Source organism: Anguilla rostrata, chromosome 6 (genome assembly GCF_018555375.3).
Source record: "Anguilla rostrata isolate EN2019 chromosome 6, ASM1855537v3, whole genome shotgun sequence".
Classification (NCBI taxonomy): Eukaryota; Metazoa; Chordata; class Actinopteri; order Anguilliformes; family Anguillidae; genus Anguilla; species Anguilla rostrata.
In genome coordinates, this window is record NC_057938.1 from 3926130 (window position 1) to 3940963 (window position 14834).

The window sequence follows — 14834 nt, forward strand, 5'->3', positions numbered from 1 at the left end:
AGGGACCGCAACGCGGAAGTGTCACACGGTGGGCGTGTCACACAGCCCCACGCCCGCCCAATGGCGGGGCCAGAATCGGCCTCTCCGCAGTGCCATCCAATGGCTACCCGCCATGTTTCTAAGGTGAGTGTTAATCCCACAAGTGCCCCTTCTCCAACCCGGCCACTGTGTCTCACGGCATGACATTCTTTACAGACTTCAAATATGTGCACAGTAATACAAAAGGGCTGCAGGGGCGCGCGTGTGTGTCTGCAAAAGGCTTGAGAGGATCTGATTTTTCACTGACTACTGGGGCAAAACAGTGAACTGCTAAAGTGGGGGGGAGGGGGGGGTGATGAAGGAAAAATAAAATCGCAGGTGTTTCTTATCAGTATATTCAATGCAGTAAAAAAATAAATAAAAAAAACTTCCCTTCAGGCATTATAGGCAATGGCCAAAAATGGGCGGGGTTACCGGGGTCCTGACTAATGACAAACCCACACTGGCACACAGGACACAGATCATTGTACGCACACCAAAAAAATGTAACTACAGACGGGTGTTTGAGGAGGGGAATGGAGGATGTGGGTTACTGAAAACGTAAAACTGAGCACTGCACTATTTACAGTCACCACAAATGTAAACATTGTATACTGCACTGTAAAATCAATTGTGGTTTCTCTTGTGGTATAAACCCGAAACACACACACACAAAAAAAAAAAAGACTACGGAATGTGTCAAAAGCCATTTTGTCAACCGTGGATTAGAGCAAGTGCAGGGACAGTCCGTAGTGCAAAATGATTTGTTGATCAGATAATGGGCAGCACAAAAAAGATGAGACAATATTTGATCGTCTGGCGAGCCAAGCTGAACATTGGCAGGGTGAGGTGCAGACTGATGGCTGTGAGCTCCAGCCGAAATGAATGGATGGGGACACTGGGGGGCCTTCTCTACCAACTTAATTCCTAAAATGAACATTCATAATTCCACAACTGTTCTCCCAATTCTAATTTGGAGCTTGGTTAGGGTTTTACTTTCGAAACCATACACATTATATTAATGCTGACAAACACAAAATGTGCGCTGAAGAAATGTTTTTTTTTTTCTGTCATCAAAATGGAAATAAACGGAAGAAATTGATTCCTAGTGGCTGAGCATAAATCACGTCTAAAAAAGAAACTTAAAAATTTGCCGATGTTAAATTCTGCTTGTTAGGACTGAATTAACTTTAATTGGGGTATGTAAAATTAGCAGGCATAGCAAGTACTTAAAAGTATGGCTGTAAAATAACACTGGTTCCAGTCTTCCTGAACAAGGTGAACACCACAGTGTGTATTTTTGTATGTCTATGTAATTGTCTTTCTGGTTGGTTTTTTATTTTTATTTATTTGCTAATGTTCAGAAAACGCTTGAGGTATTTTCATTTTTCAAATTAAAAGTTTTCCCATTGACTGGTGTGCAAGGGTGACTTCTAATTGTCCGTGCTCAAACTCCCCTCCAGCCTTTCTGGTGCTGGACTCGGCCACGCCTCCACCGAGCCGACAAACTCACAGCAGAGGGGAGGAGCCCAGTCAGGTGGTACAGTCACATGACACAGCTTCACCAATGGGAGCTCAACACCCCGTGGAGAGGGCAGCGAAAATGTGCGTGCAAGGCTAGAAGAGCTTTATTTCAGTCTATGCGTTACCTACAGGTATGTAGTGTCTGGTTTTACAGAACCACAGCTGTGACATTTAAATCTTAAGGCTTCAAAATGGCGCAGACCGTGAGGCACCTTTATTCCTGTCCCGAAATGAGTTGCACTGGTGGACTGTGAAGTGTAATTGGGGGAGGGGACTGTGTCAGACCAAACCCTCGATATAAAACCAGCGCCCCCTTCTGCACAAGGGGGTCGGTACATCCACTCAGCCAAACTTCTCTAAAGTGCTTACGTGTATATATATATATATATATATATATATATTTATGAGTAAGACTTTATTTAAAGAAGCGCAGAAGGTGACAGCAAAACCCACGGGAACATGGCAGTGCGCACTGGAGAGAGAGCACAGAACACAACTCTGAGGAAGCCCAGGCCCGAGAGAGAGAGAGAGTGAGAGCGGGGGCGAGCGACACGCGTGCACGTCTCCGCGCCGGGGGGGGGGGGGGGGGGGGCAAATTCAACTACGGAAAAAGGGGAGATTGGGTATAGACCTGGCCTCTCTAATCGCCTCCTTGTGCGCCTGGAACATCTTGACGTTGTTCATGTTGGACTGCCAGTACTTGACGTAGCCCCCGTGGTCGGCAGTCAGCATCCACATGTCGTTGTGGGACCAGGTCATGGCGCGGACGGGGCTGTCGTGAGCCTGGGGGGGGGGGAGATCGAGAGGGGGCCCTTTAGATAAACAAGCTTTACGGGTGTGTACCGGAAGGGGTACGCGCACAGTACCAAAAAATAAATACATGCCCTGTATTTCAAATGTATTTAGTTCAAAGTAAAAGGATTCTCCCACCCTGTTCCACACTGCTAATCTATTTTTTTGGTTAAATTGTTTTTTTTTTTTTTTCAGGTTAAAATTTTTTTAACATTTATTTCAGTTTCACAAAAAATGATCCAACCCAGACCCCAGCAGATGACAATTGAGACACATCCCCTGTGCGAGGTCATGCAAACAAAACACTTTGAAGCTTTATCTCTAGGGTTAAACCACTGGTTTAAAGTCTGTAAGTTGCACTACAGACTGCTCATGTGTAACCAGATTGTGAAACTTTGAACATTGCTGTTTGTCTGCTTTTATAGTATGTTAAATGATGAAATTTTGTTGTGTCTGTAATCGACTGCTGCTTTCTTGGCCCGGTATCTCTTGTAAAAGAGATTTCTAATCTCAATGAGACTAACCTGGTTAAATAAAGGTGAAATAAAAATAAATAAAAATTTCTCTAAACGTTAAATCACGACAGGACTGCAAAATACTTCCAAGGCCCGGAACGCCTTTTCCTACGATGCGAGTCAGCTTCGTACCTGAAGAATGGTTTCAAAATTGAAAGTGAGCCCATTCCACAAGGTGAACTCTCCACTAGAGGCACCCGTCACCAAACGCCTGCCTTCCGGCGTCCACTGCGAGGGTGTGAGAGAGAGAGAGAGGGAGGAGAGAGAGGGAGAGAGGAGAGAGGAGAGAGAGAGAGGGAGAGAGGTTGGAGAGAGGGGGGAGGGAGAGAGAGAGAGGAGAGAGAGAGAGAGAAGAGGAGAGAGAGGAGAGGAGAGAGAGAGAGAGAGAGAGAGGAGAGGATGGGAGAGAAGAGGATTGCAGAAGAGATGAGAGAGAGAGGAGAAGAGAGAAGAGGAAGCAACTAAGTAGTCTGCAATCAAGTTAGAAAGTAGCAACCTAGCCAAATGTTTCAGCTGAAGTTAACACGCTACCTGAAGTCCGTATGGATTTTAATGTATTCTAACAAATTTTCTAAAACCATTCTCTCTCTTCCTGTTTTGCAGATATTATGGTCTGACTCTGATAAACCAGAAGTAAAAGTGGGAGAACTCACCCTCACTACAAAGACGGGGCATTTGACTTTGTTGGTGGACGTTCTGACAAACTTTGTGGTGACGGCGTTCATGGGATTACTCAGCATCCCCACTGGAGGAACCAGCTGCAGGAGGAGAACCGGAAGCAGTGCTTTAATACTGAGACACACACACACACACGCAGTATTATGAACACAAACACGCACACACACACCCGCAAACACAGTATTACACACACACACACACACACACGCAGTATTATGAACACAAACACGCACACAAAAGCGCACGCGCACGCACACCAGCAAACACAGTATTACACACACACACACACACCAGACACACACGTGTACTCATACACAAACAAACAAACACACACAAACACAATAATGCTGCTGTCCATATTCACAGATCTAATCTGAAATACGGGCCGTGCTTTCTCTGCAGCGATGCTGGACTCACGTCATTGTAGCAGCCTGCGTCGGGCTGTATGGCGCGGAAGTCCCGATGGTCCCGCTGCCACAGGCGGTTCTGAGGTGCAGGAGAAACAGCGCAGAGTGAGAACGAGCAAGGCGCACGAGCGAGCGCGAGCCGGGAGCGGGCCAAAGCTCGCTTGAGTTCGGGCGTACGTGAGAAACCTTAGTTACGAACCTCGGAGAATCAGTGTGAACCCGTGGGTGCGGTGGAGGACCTGCGCCATGCATGAATTCGAGAGCGGGCCAAAATGCTAGGGGTTAGGTTCTGACTGCGTGTGTGTGTGCTAGCGTTAGCGCTCACCTCCAGGTAGCTGATGACGGACGGGTTGGGGTTTGGTTCTGACTGCGTGTGTGTGTGTGAGCGCGTGCTAGTGTTAGCGCTCATCTCCAGGTAGCTGATGACGGACGGGTTGGGGTTAGGTTCTGACTGCGTGGTGTGTGCTAGCGTAGCGCTCACTCCAGGTAGCTGATGACGGACGGGTTGGGGTTAGGTTCTGACTGCGTGTGGTGTGCTAGCCGTTAGCGCTCACCTCCAGGTAGCTGATGACGGACGGGTTGGGGTTTGGTTCTGACTGCGTGTGTGTGTGTGAGCGCGTGCTAGTGTTAGCGCTCATCTCCAGGTAGCTGATGACGGACGGGTTGGGGTTAGGTTCTGACTGCGTGTGTGTGTGCTAGCGTTAGCGCTCACCTCCAGGTAGCTGATGACGGACGGGTTGGGGTTTGGTTCTGACTGCGTGTGTGTGTGTGAGCGCGTGCTAGTGTTAGCGCTCATCTCCAGGTAGCTGATGACGGACGGGTTGGGGTTTGGTTCTGACTGCGTGTGTGTGTGTGAGCGCGTGCTAGTGTTAGCGCTCATCTCCAGGTAGCTGATGACGGATGGGTTGGGGTTAGGTTCTGACTGTGTGTGCTAGTGTTAGCGCTCATCTCCAGGTAGCTGATGACGGACGGGTTGGGGTTAGGTTCTGACTGCGTGTGTGTGTGCTAGCGTTAGCGCTCACCTCCAGGTAGCTGATGACGGACGGGTTGGGGTTAGGTTCTGACTGCCTGTGCTAGCGTTAGCGCTCACCTCCAGGTAGCTGATGACGGACGGGTTGGGGTTAGGTTCTGACTGCGTGTGTGAGCGTTAGCACTCACCTCCAGGTAGCTGATGACGGACGGGTTGTAGTCGATGGTCTTGCGGTTGACGGCCTTCCTCATGCGCTTGCCGTCGAAGGTGAGCTGCTGCATGGCCTGCTGCTGGGCGAAGTCGGGCCGCTTGTAGAAGAGCTGCCGTGGCGCCTGGTGCTGGAAGCGCGGCATGTGGAAGAAGCGCGGCGGGGAGCCGATGTCCGCAGCCATGGCGACACCGCGGAGCGCACCTGCACGGACAAAGGGACGCGGACACCCGGTCACTTCACACGCCACGTCTCCAGCAACAACCGTGACATCACAGGGTTCTAACTATATTACACCTGCACGTCGCAGGGTTCTACTGCTTTACCCTCCACATCGCAGGGTTCTACTGCTTTACCCTCCACATCACAGGGTTCTACTGCTTTACCCTCCACATCGCAGGGTTCTACTGCTTTACCCTCCACATCACAGGGTTCTACTGCTTTACCCTCCACATCGCAGGGTTCTACTGCTTTACCCTCCACATCACAGGGTTCTACTGCTTCACCCTCCACATCACAGGGTTCTAACTATATTACACCTGCACATCGCAGGGTTCTACTGCTTTACCCTCCACATCGCAGGGTTCTACTGCTTTACCCTCCACATCACAGGGTTCTAATGCACTATACCACATCACAAGGTTCCACTGCCTCCCCTGTGACATCACAGGGTTCCACTGCCATCTACCTCGGATCAGTTATTCAACTAAACGGGGCTGCCATGGTTACTTACGATTACACAAACCCTACCCTGCAGATAAGGCCTAACATGACTACAGCATCTAAAAAGATCAAAAATCCCCAGACGCACACCCACAACCTACTGCACCCTCTTTGCATTTTCACCACCATTTAAAACAAATATGTCTTTCTATAAAAAACAACCAACGGTTATCAACCTGTTGTTTTGCAAGAACAACATGTAGTGGAAAAACATTTTCAATGAAAGGAGTTTCTGTAGTACTGGGCCACGGCCTTTCAATCACAGATTGGAGGGATTTTCTTTTGTACACCTGGCACCTTACGCCCGCTGAAATGTTTCAATTCCAAGGTTTAAAATAGCAGCGTGCGCCTTACATATTACAATAAATACACACAGCTTCTCTCACACTGAAAAATGGCTCAGAGCTTTCAGCAACCGAGATGAAAACATCGCAGAAAATCCAATGTGACGGCTCTTTCTGTTAAAACCACAGAAAAAAATAAACAAAATCCTGAAAATTTATTTTTTTTAAAAACCTTCTTTTATATCCAAATTCATGTATCCATCATTTGCAGAACCCAAAATCGCATCACTCAATACTGGAAGGGGAGATGGGATACCATGGATTTTCAAACAGCGTGCATAATTCATCAAACGCCTGTCTGGCGCCTGAAATACCTTCTGTCCTCGGATGTCTGGAGAGGACTCGGGTTCGAGTGCACGAGGAGAGGCGATCGCTACAGCCCGGGGGTGCGAGGCGTTCCCGATAGGCGCGTGACCCACGCAGGCGCACACGGTCACCCCCGGCGACAAACATGTTCCCCTGCGAGTCACGTGACCACGTGCGAGTCACGTGACCAGCAGGGAGAGAACGTGCGCACTGCGGGCTGCTACACGCAGTTCAGCCAGCCTCTGTTTATTGTTTATTTAGTCAGGAACTTGGCTCAGGAGAAAACCGCCCGGGAGATGAATAAATCAGATTTTTTTTGGGAGAGCACGTAAGGTACGAAGGCGCAGAACGTAAAGTACAGAAATAAAAGGAGTAAAAAATAAATAAGACAAGGAATGTAAAACCAGTGTACAAGCTGGGAGGGAGAATAATTCAATAAAGTAAAAATTATGCACAATGCACCTTCCTGCTAACACGAGAGTAAGACAAGAACAGACAATTCCATAAAAGCCAATAAAATATGATACATCGGCAGATAAATAAAAATGGGAAGTAAAATATGTATCAACATACTTTAGTGTTGATTGCATGAAGGCAGAAACATTCTGAATGGCACCAGGACATTGTTAAAAGCAGTGGAATTTGCAAGAGCTTTCACGTGATTAGGCAGTCCACTCCATCATCTTAATAATACATTTTTGTTCCCCAATTTCACACCCCAAAATATTTGTACATCCCTCGTGCATGCTCCTTCAGACAGAATTAACAGGTCTTTCAAGTGACTTGGCGCATAGTCCTGGATGCATTCGTGGACAAAATAAATCCAGCTGAAATCAATCTAATTCTGCATAAATATGCATCACAGTGTTGGGTTCAGGAAGGGCGACCAAGAACTAATCTACAAAAGTTGCAAAATCTCACATATATTTCTGTGTCTGTTGCAAATCGGTATGACATCCCCATAATCAAGAACAAGAGCTAAAGGCTGTATTACAAGTTTTGTTCCTTGCATGGATTGTAAAAATTTCTTCAATCTGTCCAATATATCAAACTACCTTTAAGCACTTTAGCAATATGCTGCCGCTCATAGGTTAGCATAGAATCAATCCAAAATCCTAGGCACTTAGATGCATTTTTGAAACAAAGTCCAATATTTTCCGTAATCTACTGCTCTGTATTGTCTGTAAACATTTCAGAATTAATGTATAAAAGTTATTGAAATGCAAACAGAAATGCACAAATGTTACATACTGGAGAAACGTGGCCACTGACAGCACAAGAAAGCACTGTGATGTGTGAACACAAGGATTATGAAGGTCATTCAATCTTACAGACACAGAAGAAAACACACTTTACCCACGGACACCTTTGACCCAGCAGACTGGCAAAACATCCAGCTGCAGTTTCTGCGTTCAATCACAGCCACAGATGCTTAGCAACAGATAACCCACCAAATCTGCATTTCAAAATGCTAAACGTCTGCTTAACAAACCGAAGACAAAGCACGGGCATTGGGTAGCCATTACCAGCCAAATATTTGTATATTGCCGCCGCGAAATCTGCTAAATTCATATTTCCAATAGTATATGAGCTTAGATGCACACGATCTGAACGCCCGAACCCAGAGACCAGTGTTCAACAAGCAGCTCTGGGACACACGTGGGGTAACCAATGCGCTGCATTAAAGGGAGAAACGGGGACAGTGTGGACATCGCTGACGACTGGGAGAGTAACAAGCCCGTATCTTTAATCTAGCCAGCACTGAACAGCACGGACAAAGGTAGCTGGATTAGCCGAGTAGAATATTTTACCACACTATAAAATCCGTATTACAGTCGCTAGTTAGACTGCAATCCAATAAAAAAAAAAGTGACTAAGAAGCAGCACAGGGCTGAGTGAATGAGAAACAGGAGCGCATTAAGCACATTAGCGAATACAGCATCAGGCCCAAAACCGGTTAGCAGGCTACTGAAGGTTGGAATTTAGCTCAGATCAGATTATTGCAACTTCAAACATCTGTATTTTTCATGTTTAAAGTTGCAGTAATCTGATTTAAGCAATATACCAACCCTGAGTTGTTCGTATGCCATATCAACTGCCGAGCCAACTGTTTTTTTGGTACAATATCTGGACCAACTCGGCTCGCAAATCGCATGAAGCTTGCAAATCAGGGAGAGACTCATTTTGATAACAGTAAGATGGAGGAGAAGGGGGGAAAAAAAAAAAACGACTTAAATATGGGGAAATATCCTTCAAACTGGAAAGACGGCCCTAGGGCGGGATTACTCTGCAGCATGAGAGGATTTTCAGTAACCGCGGGTTTTCGGCGGGCGAGCGAGCCACTGGAACGCACCGAGGAGATTCTCCACGCCCGCTTCGCTCGCCTCCGACGCAAGCCCGCTCCAGCTCAGCGGCAGCCGTGTGAGGAAACCCCCCGGGGCGGGTAAATCACGCTGGAGTGTGATTTACAGCACCCCGAACCGTGACCGCCTCGGAAAGGGGGCGGCCTCAACCCCACAGGCAAACCCCGAGGAGTGCGTCCGCAAAGCTGCCCCCACCCCCACCCCCAAAAAAAACCAACCGCTGCACGACAGTGAGCAAATTCATCTGGAACTGAACCAGAGCAGAAAGGGCATCAGCAGCAGTGAGGTCATCCGAATGACGAATCTGCCCCGGATACCCCGTTGGTCTCTTCCCCGTTGGATTTTGCCTGGGAATCACCTCAAGGCAAGTGTCTTGCACAGAAGCTAATGACCCCCTTTCATTTTCTGCTTTCATGTAAAATGCTGTTGTTTGGGGGAAAGCAGGAAATGGCAGCGGCTCAGTAAATATGGCGGCCGAGCCACACTCCCGCCATTACACCAGCGTGTTCTACACAGGACTTCTCACAGCACACGAAAACAGAGAAACCAAGAATGGGTGAAATTTCAACACGTGAACCAACTGAATTCTGATCTGTACTTAGCAGCAAGCGGTGCATCAAAGAACCATTCAGGCTTCCACAAATTAATCTGAATTTAAAAAAAATTTTCCAGTCTGAATGAAGTGAATTAAAAAATAATAATTGAAAATACAGGTTACAAAACATTTCAAGTGAAAATTTCAGAAAAGTCTGGGCAACATGCAACTTGTCAAGAATCACACCTGAAACACCAAAAATGAGAATGTTTTTTTCTCATTTTTCAGGACAGTACTCTGAGGAAACACAGATACCTATTCAGCAGTACCCTTCAGTCAGGCCTATTTTTCCCCAGAGTGCCAGGCACAGACTTGTGCTTTCACTGACTTGTGTTTTCCTTAGGCTCACCTAAGACACAGTGTACCTCCATATACATAATTGGGCCAGGCAGGTGCCAACTCACTGACTACACCTTTCTATAATGACGGAATGCTGTGCAGTGGATGGAGCCTGGATTCTGACTGCCTGGAAGGCACCAAGTCATAAGATTCCGGTCGTTCAAATCTGAATTATGTCATTAGTCCAGCCATTAGCCCAGAGACCTCGAGGGACAGAGAGCAAGACTTCACCTCATTAGGGGGGCTAAACATGGCTGGGGTTTCCTTGGGTCGCTAAATAAGGCCCCCCAGTGGTTAGCATTAGAGAGAGCGTCTCCTCTGATGTGTTCTAGCTCTCCTGCTGTGCAGTGAGGCAAACATGGCTGCTGGCTCAAAGGAGAGTGCACGGCGGGGGTGCACGCGTGTTCTCTGCAGCTTCGCCTCCGCGCTCAACCCTTTAATGTGTGACATCACAACTATGCGATTAAAATGTTCTGAACATTCTAAAGCGGATGGAAGTCACTGCTGGCAACTGAAAGCCACAGAGTTCTAGAACACGGACTTTAAATTTTCTAAAGAAAAAAAAAAAACAACTCTTCAAAGTGGTTTCAAAAAGCTGTCCAAAAAGCCAACCGCAAGTGAGAACAGTAAAGAACTGAAAGTTCCCTTATTTTTCCTCCCAGAACGAATCAATAGGTAATAAAGCCATTTTTAAAACACAGAGGTGTGCTCTGATTTTGCAACTGGTACCTGCTGAAATTATCTTTTTAATACACCAAATTCACTGATACTTTACGATGCCAATTTCTGGCAAAAAGATGCACTAACGTGGTACAGTTTTGCTTCAGGTAAAAATGAATAACCTTCCAAGCCCTCTTAAACTGAATCACAATTTCAGCCTACGCTAGTAAAATACAAGTTCAGAGTCAGAGCCATCAGACAGCCTCTTCTAAAACTGGCAAAAATCCAAGTACACAAAGATAAGACATTTTATAGAACCTGTGTGGACAGAGTTTATTACCAACTATAAGAGAAGAGTCACCAGCCAGCAGAGGTTCACCTCAAACATCTGCCTACTTCTCTTTAAAAATAAAAAAAATATATAACATCCGCTTAGCAACATGTCCAGCCATTTCTGACAAACATATGTGAACAAGTTCTTGACAAACAAAATGGCCTGATGGGAGGAAAAAAAGAAAAAAAAAAATTCTTTTTTGTCTTTACTCACAATAAGAACTTCATTCATACCTGACATCCAAAAGCAGCCTTTAAGCCTGTTCTAGAATATGCCGCATTACCAGCTGCAACCTCTGAAAAACTGCAGAAATAAGACCTTGAGGCCTGGGCTAAATAACACATTTATTAGACACTTTACACCACGTGAACTGGCAGTGTACTGGATCAGAGTACACCATGGTCTGTGTACAACTGGCTCTAAACGTAGTTCTTTCAATACAGGACATGGGACCACCCAAGGATAACACGAACCACTAATTAAATTCTCGTAAATTAACCAAAACCAAGAACACATGCTTAAATATTCGTGGAGAGCCAAAGAACCGTGTGTACAAAAACAGAATTCATTCATGTTCATTTTCCGGCTGGAAAAGTGGCTAAAAGCAAATCCCTATGCATTAATGTTTTATTCACACAGAAAAAACTGGAGATTTATTCACTGCTGAGAGGGAAAAAAAATGGGGTTTGATTACCTGGAACATCGACTATTGAGAAACGGACCAATATAATTTAAAATTGAAACACAGACCCCAAGCCATCGCTGCACATTTGTCTCTCAAACATTTCAGTAGCAAGACCGCTGCACCAGCTCTATGACTCCTGGAAGTATTAAATAAGAACTCGCAGTTAGATAAAAAAAATGCAGACAATGCTGTCCGTGTTCAATGTGGTTCAGCTTGCCTCAGTGACTGACTGATAGTTGATGTGGAAGCCTAAGTTTGGATCCGGTAGGGGTGGTTCCCCTAACCTCTATTGGTGAGACGCGTGTGAATGAACATGAATAGGACTGTTAGCAGGTTGGTGAATTTTTCACAGTAAACCATCAATCATAGTTAATACTTCCAATACTTTTTTTCCAGAAAAAAGGAATGCTGGTTACAGAGCTCGAATGATGAGGCAAATCTACATTTCATTTCAGGGGGATTTTTATGGACTCCGGAGGTGCTCAAAGTAAAAATAAAAAAATGCAATTAAAAATCTCCACGACTCTTGTGATATTTTCCAATGCAGGCGATTACACATTTCATCCACAATTCTCATCTTCATGCAACAGAAGAGCGATGCACAGTCACACGCAAACATCAAAAAATAAGTTCTTAAAAAAAACATACATTTCATGTCTGTTCACATCTGATAATATAGCAAAAAAGGAAAATGTCTACGCCACACGTTCAGCTTTTGAGCCCAGGTTCTGAGGCTCAATAGCTTCCCAGGACAGGGACCTCACAGGTGAACGTCATTCATCTAATACTCAAGAGAACGTGGTCAGAACCAAAAGGGGGAAAACCCCCTTCTGGGGTACCTGCCCATCACTGCTGTGTAGCCCACTGGACAGGTGCGGTATACAGAAACAGGTACCTGTACTGGACAGGCGCAGTTCTGGGGTCAAAGAATACCAGGGATGCATACAGAACGATGAGAGGCAAATCTATGTTTCATTTCGGGGCATTTTTATGGACTCTGGAGGTTCCGATGCTCATCGAAGTAAAAACTTTACATATTTATATTCCAAGACACTCAAGGATAGCAGGTTGGCTTCCGAATCCAACTGACCCCACAGCAAATCCACACATCGGTTTTCAAAAATGATGAGCTCAAAATGATTAAAAATGGCTGACTAAGCTGACTAAGAAATCAACTAGATTTGGTTTGCTCTGACTTAATTTGACAGTGAAAATGACTGTTTTTGCAATGGTGTTAAAAGCACCCCGGCACAAGCCCATAAAATAGCGTTGTTATGCAGGCAAAATTACATTTATTTTCTATAAAATACAATAGCAGTTAATAATCCTCGAGCACTCATTTTATGCATTTATGGAAAAATTATTGAAATGATACACCATTAGTGTGGCTTAATTGGCCAAATCGGGTAGTAAGACAAAAAAAAAAAAACAAATAAAACACATTTGTCCTTTAAAAATGTGTTTCTGAAACACACTGACAACGCTTGCACAGATGCTCGCAACACACTTCAGCCAACAGGACTGATTCAATTACTGGGACCATGGCGGATTTTTCAGAACCAGAGAGCAAATTTAAAGCTAATTCCTTAATATACCCAGTGTGTAAACTGCAGGTAATCCATTTATATTGTAGCTAGAGGTGTGAGGAAGAGTGAATGTTTGGCATGGAACACCAAGTGTTTGAAACTGGGAGCGTAGGCCTAAAAAAACAACTTGCACACGCATTTCCCGTAGTGGTCAGTACACATGTTCTGAAAACTTTAAGAGGGTGCTGATGGGTAAGGGGACCTGGCGTGGATTTAGTCACATTTTGGCCCTTGAACAGGAAGCACTCACCGTAGGTTGTAAGAAAACAGGGACAAAGCAGCACACGTGCGTTCACACTGTACAGCAGCATGGAGTGTTACACTCCAACTAAATGAAATCGCATTTTACTCATTTCTACTTCGACGTTCTCTAAAGGACATCTGTTCTGTCCTCAGGTTATGCAAAAAGAAACTCTGCAGCATTAGAAACCACGCTGCCTTTGCTGTATTGCTTAGATTGACAAGTCCCTCTCCCTTCATGTGTAGTCGTACTAGAGAACCATGTGTAAAAACGCATGCCACTCTACAGTGAGACCAGTGCACACACTGTAGCCTGCAGGATGCATTACAAACCAAACGTACAAAGGTGAGCACATGCTTACGAAACACCCATCACTTACACACACAGAACTAACTAAATGCTATGACTGGTACATCACAGCCACACACATGCACTCGTACAAACACCTGTCCAGTTTTGTGCGGACCTAAACTCAAGTCAAGTCATCCTTGTCTGCCCAAAAGAAGTCTGGTGAGTTCAGGACTTGCCATAATTAACTCACCAAATGGCTTTTGTGAAGGTTAAACCATTTGTTCACCAGTCAAAGGTAAGGGCAAAGGCTAACTGAGTACAGACCAATGTCTTCACTACCAGTTTCACAAGTACACACACAACTGCCCTAGAACCCCAACTCAAACGCCATATATTAGGCCTACTTCCAAACACGCTCCCTCTATAATTGTCACACATTATCTAGTCACAAAGAATTTATACTGTTGGGATCAAAATCCTTTTCCAAGAGTTCATTTCTAATGCTATTTTTTTTAAAGGTAAAGTTCAATTTCTGGATTTTATTTATTTTGTACTTTAATACATCAATTTTAGTGTATGTTTTGATTGGCCCAAACATTTTTTGTGTGCTATGAAGGATTAAAAAATATATATATTTTAATAAAAGATATTTGAGAGACATTTCTCATCATTTGTGGGCTTTATAATAGCTGGTATTGGGGCATGCCTGAGTTTGTAGTTTAAAGCACACAAATACACTTTAACTCCAGAGCAGCTTGAACGGCAACATTAAACCTCCAGGGGTTGCACGTGTACATTACATAGATTACTTTTCAAAGAATTACATGTAAGCTTACTTCCAGTAACTCTTTCCTGAGGCTCATGCAACCCAAGACCACTGTGATCAAGGGGAAAAAATATCACACAATATACAAAAGATCATTATCTTTATAATTGTGAATAAAAGTTACAAAATGAATGTGTGCATTCGTACACTCGTCTCTGTAAAAGCTGTTATATCAAAATAATCATATCAAAAACTACAGAAAGTGAACTGCTCCTTAAAAACCAAATAAATGCATACATTGAAAAAAGAACAACGTCAGAATATTACAGCAGTGGGAAAATTCCAGTTGCAGTGGACTGGAGTGCTGAAGATCTTTGATTTATTCCGGATTACGCTGCGATTTCATAACGATGGCGTTCCTGGGGTACCACTGTGTATGACAGTTTTTGTTCCATATGTTCATACATTCACCAATTAGGAGCCTATTGA

At 44.8% G+C, this 14834-nt stretch overlaps 1 protein-coding gene across 3 annotated transcripts in view; it reads right to left on the reverse strand.

Moving 5' to 3' along the window:
• Positions 1 to 14834, reverse strand: part of wdr33 (WD repeat domain 33) — a 38406-nt gene that overhangs the window by 21851 nt on the left and 1721 nt on the right. For all 3 annotated transcript variants that reach the window (XM_064341627.1, XM_064341626.1, XM_064341625.1), the window contains exons 2-6: positions 5093 to 5316; positions 3945 to 4013; positions 3503 to 3607; positions 2982 to 3077; positions 2174 to 2325 (exon numbers count right to left, since the gene is read on the reverse strand). In XM_064341627.1, coding sequence (XP_064197697.1) covers positions 2174 to 2325; positions 2982 to 3077; positions 3503 to 3607; positions 3945 to 4013; positions 5093 to 5296 — 626 coding nt within the window. In that variant the 5' untranslated portion in view covers positions 5297 to 5316. The remainder of the gene's footprint in view (positions 1 to 2173; positions 2326 to 2981; positions 3078 to 3502; positions 3608 to 3944; positions 4014 to 5092; positions 5317 to 14834) is intronic.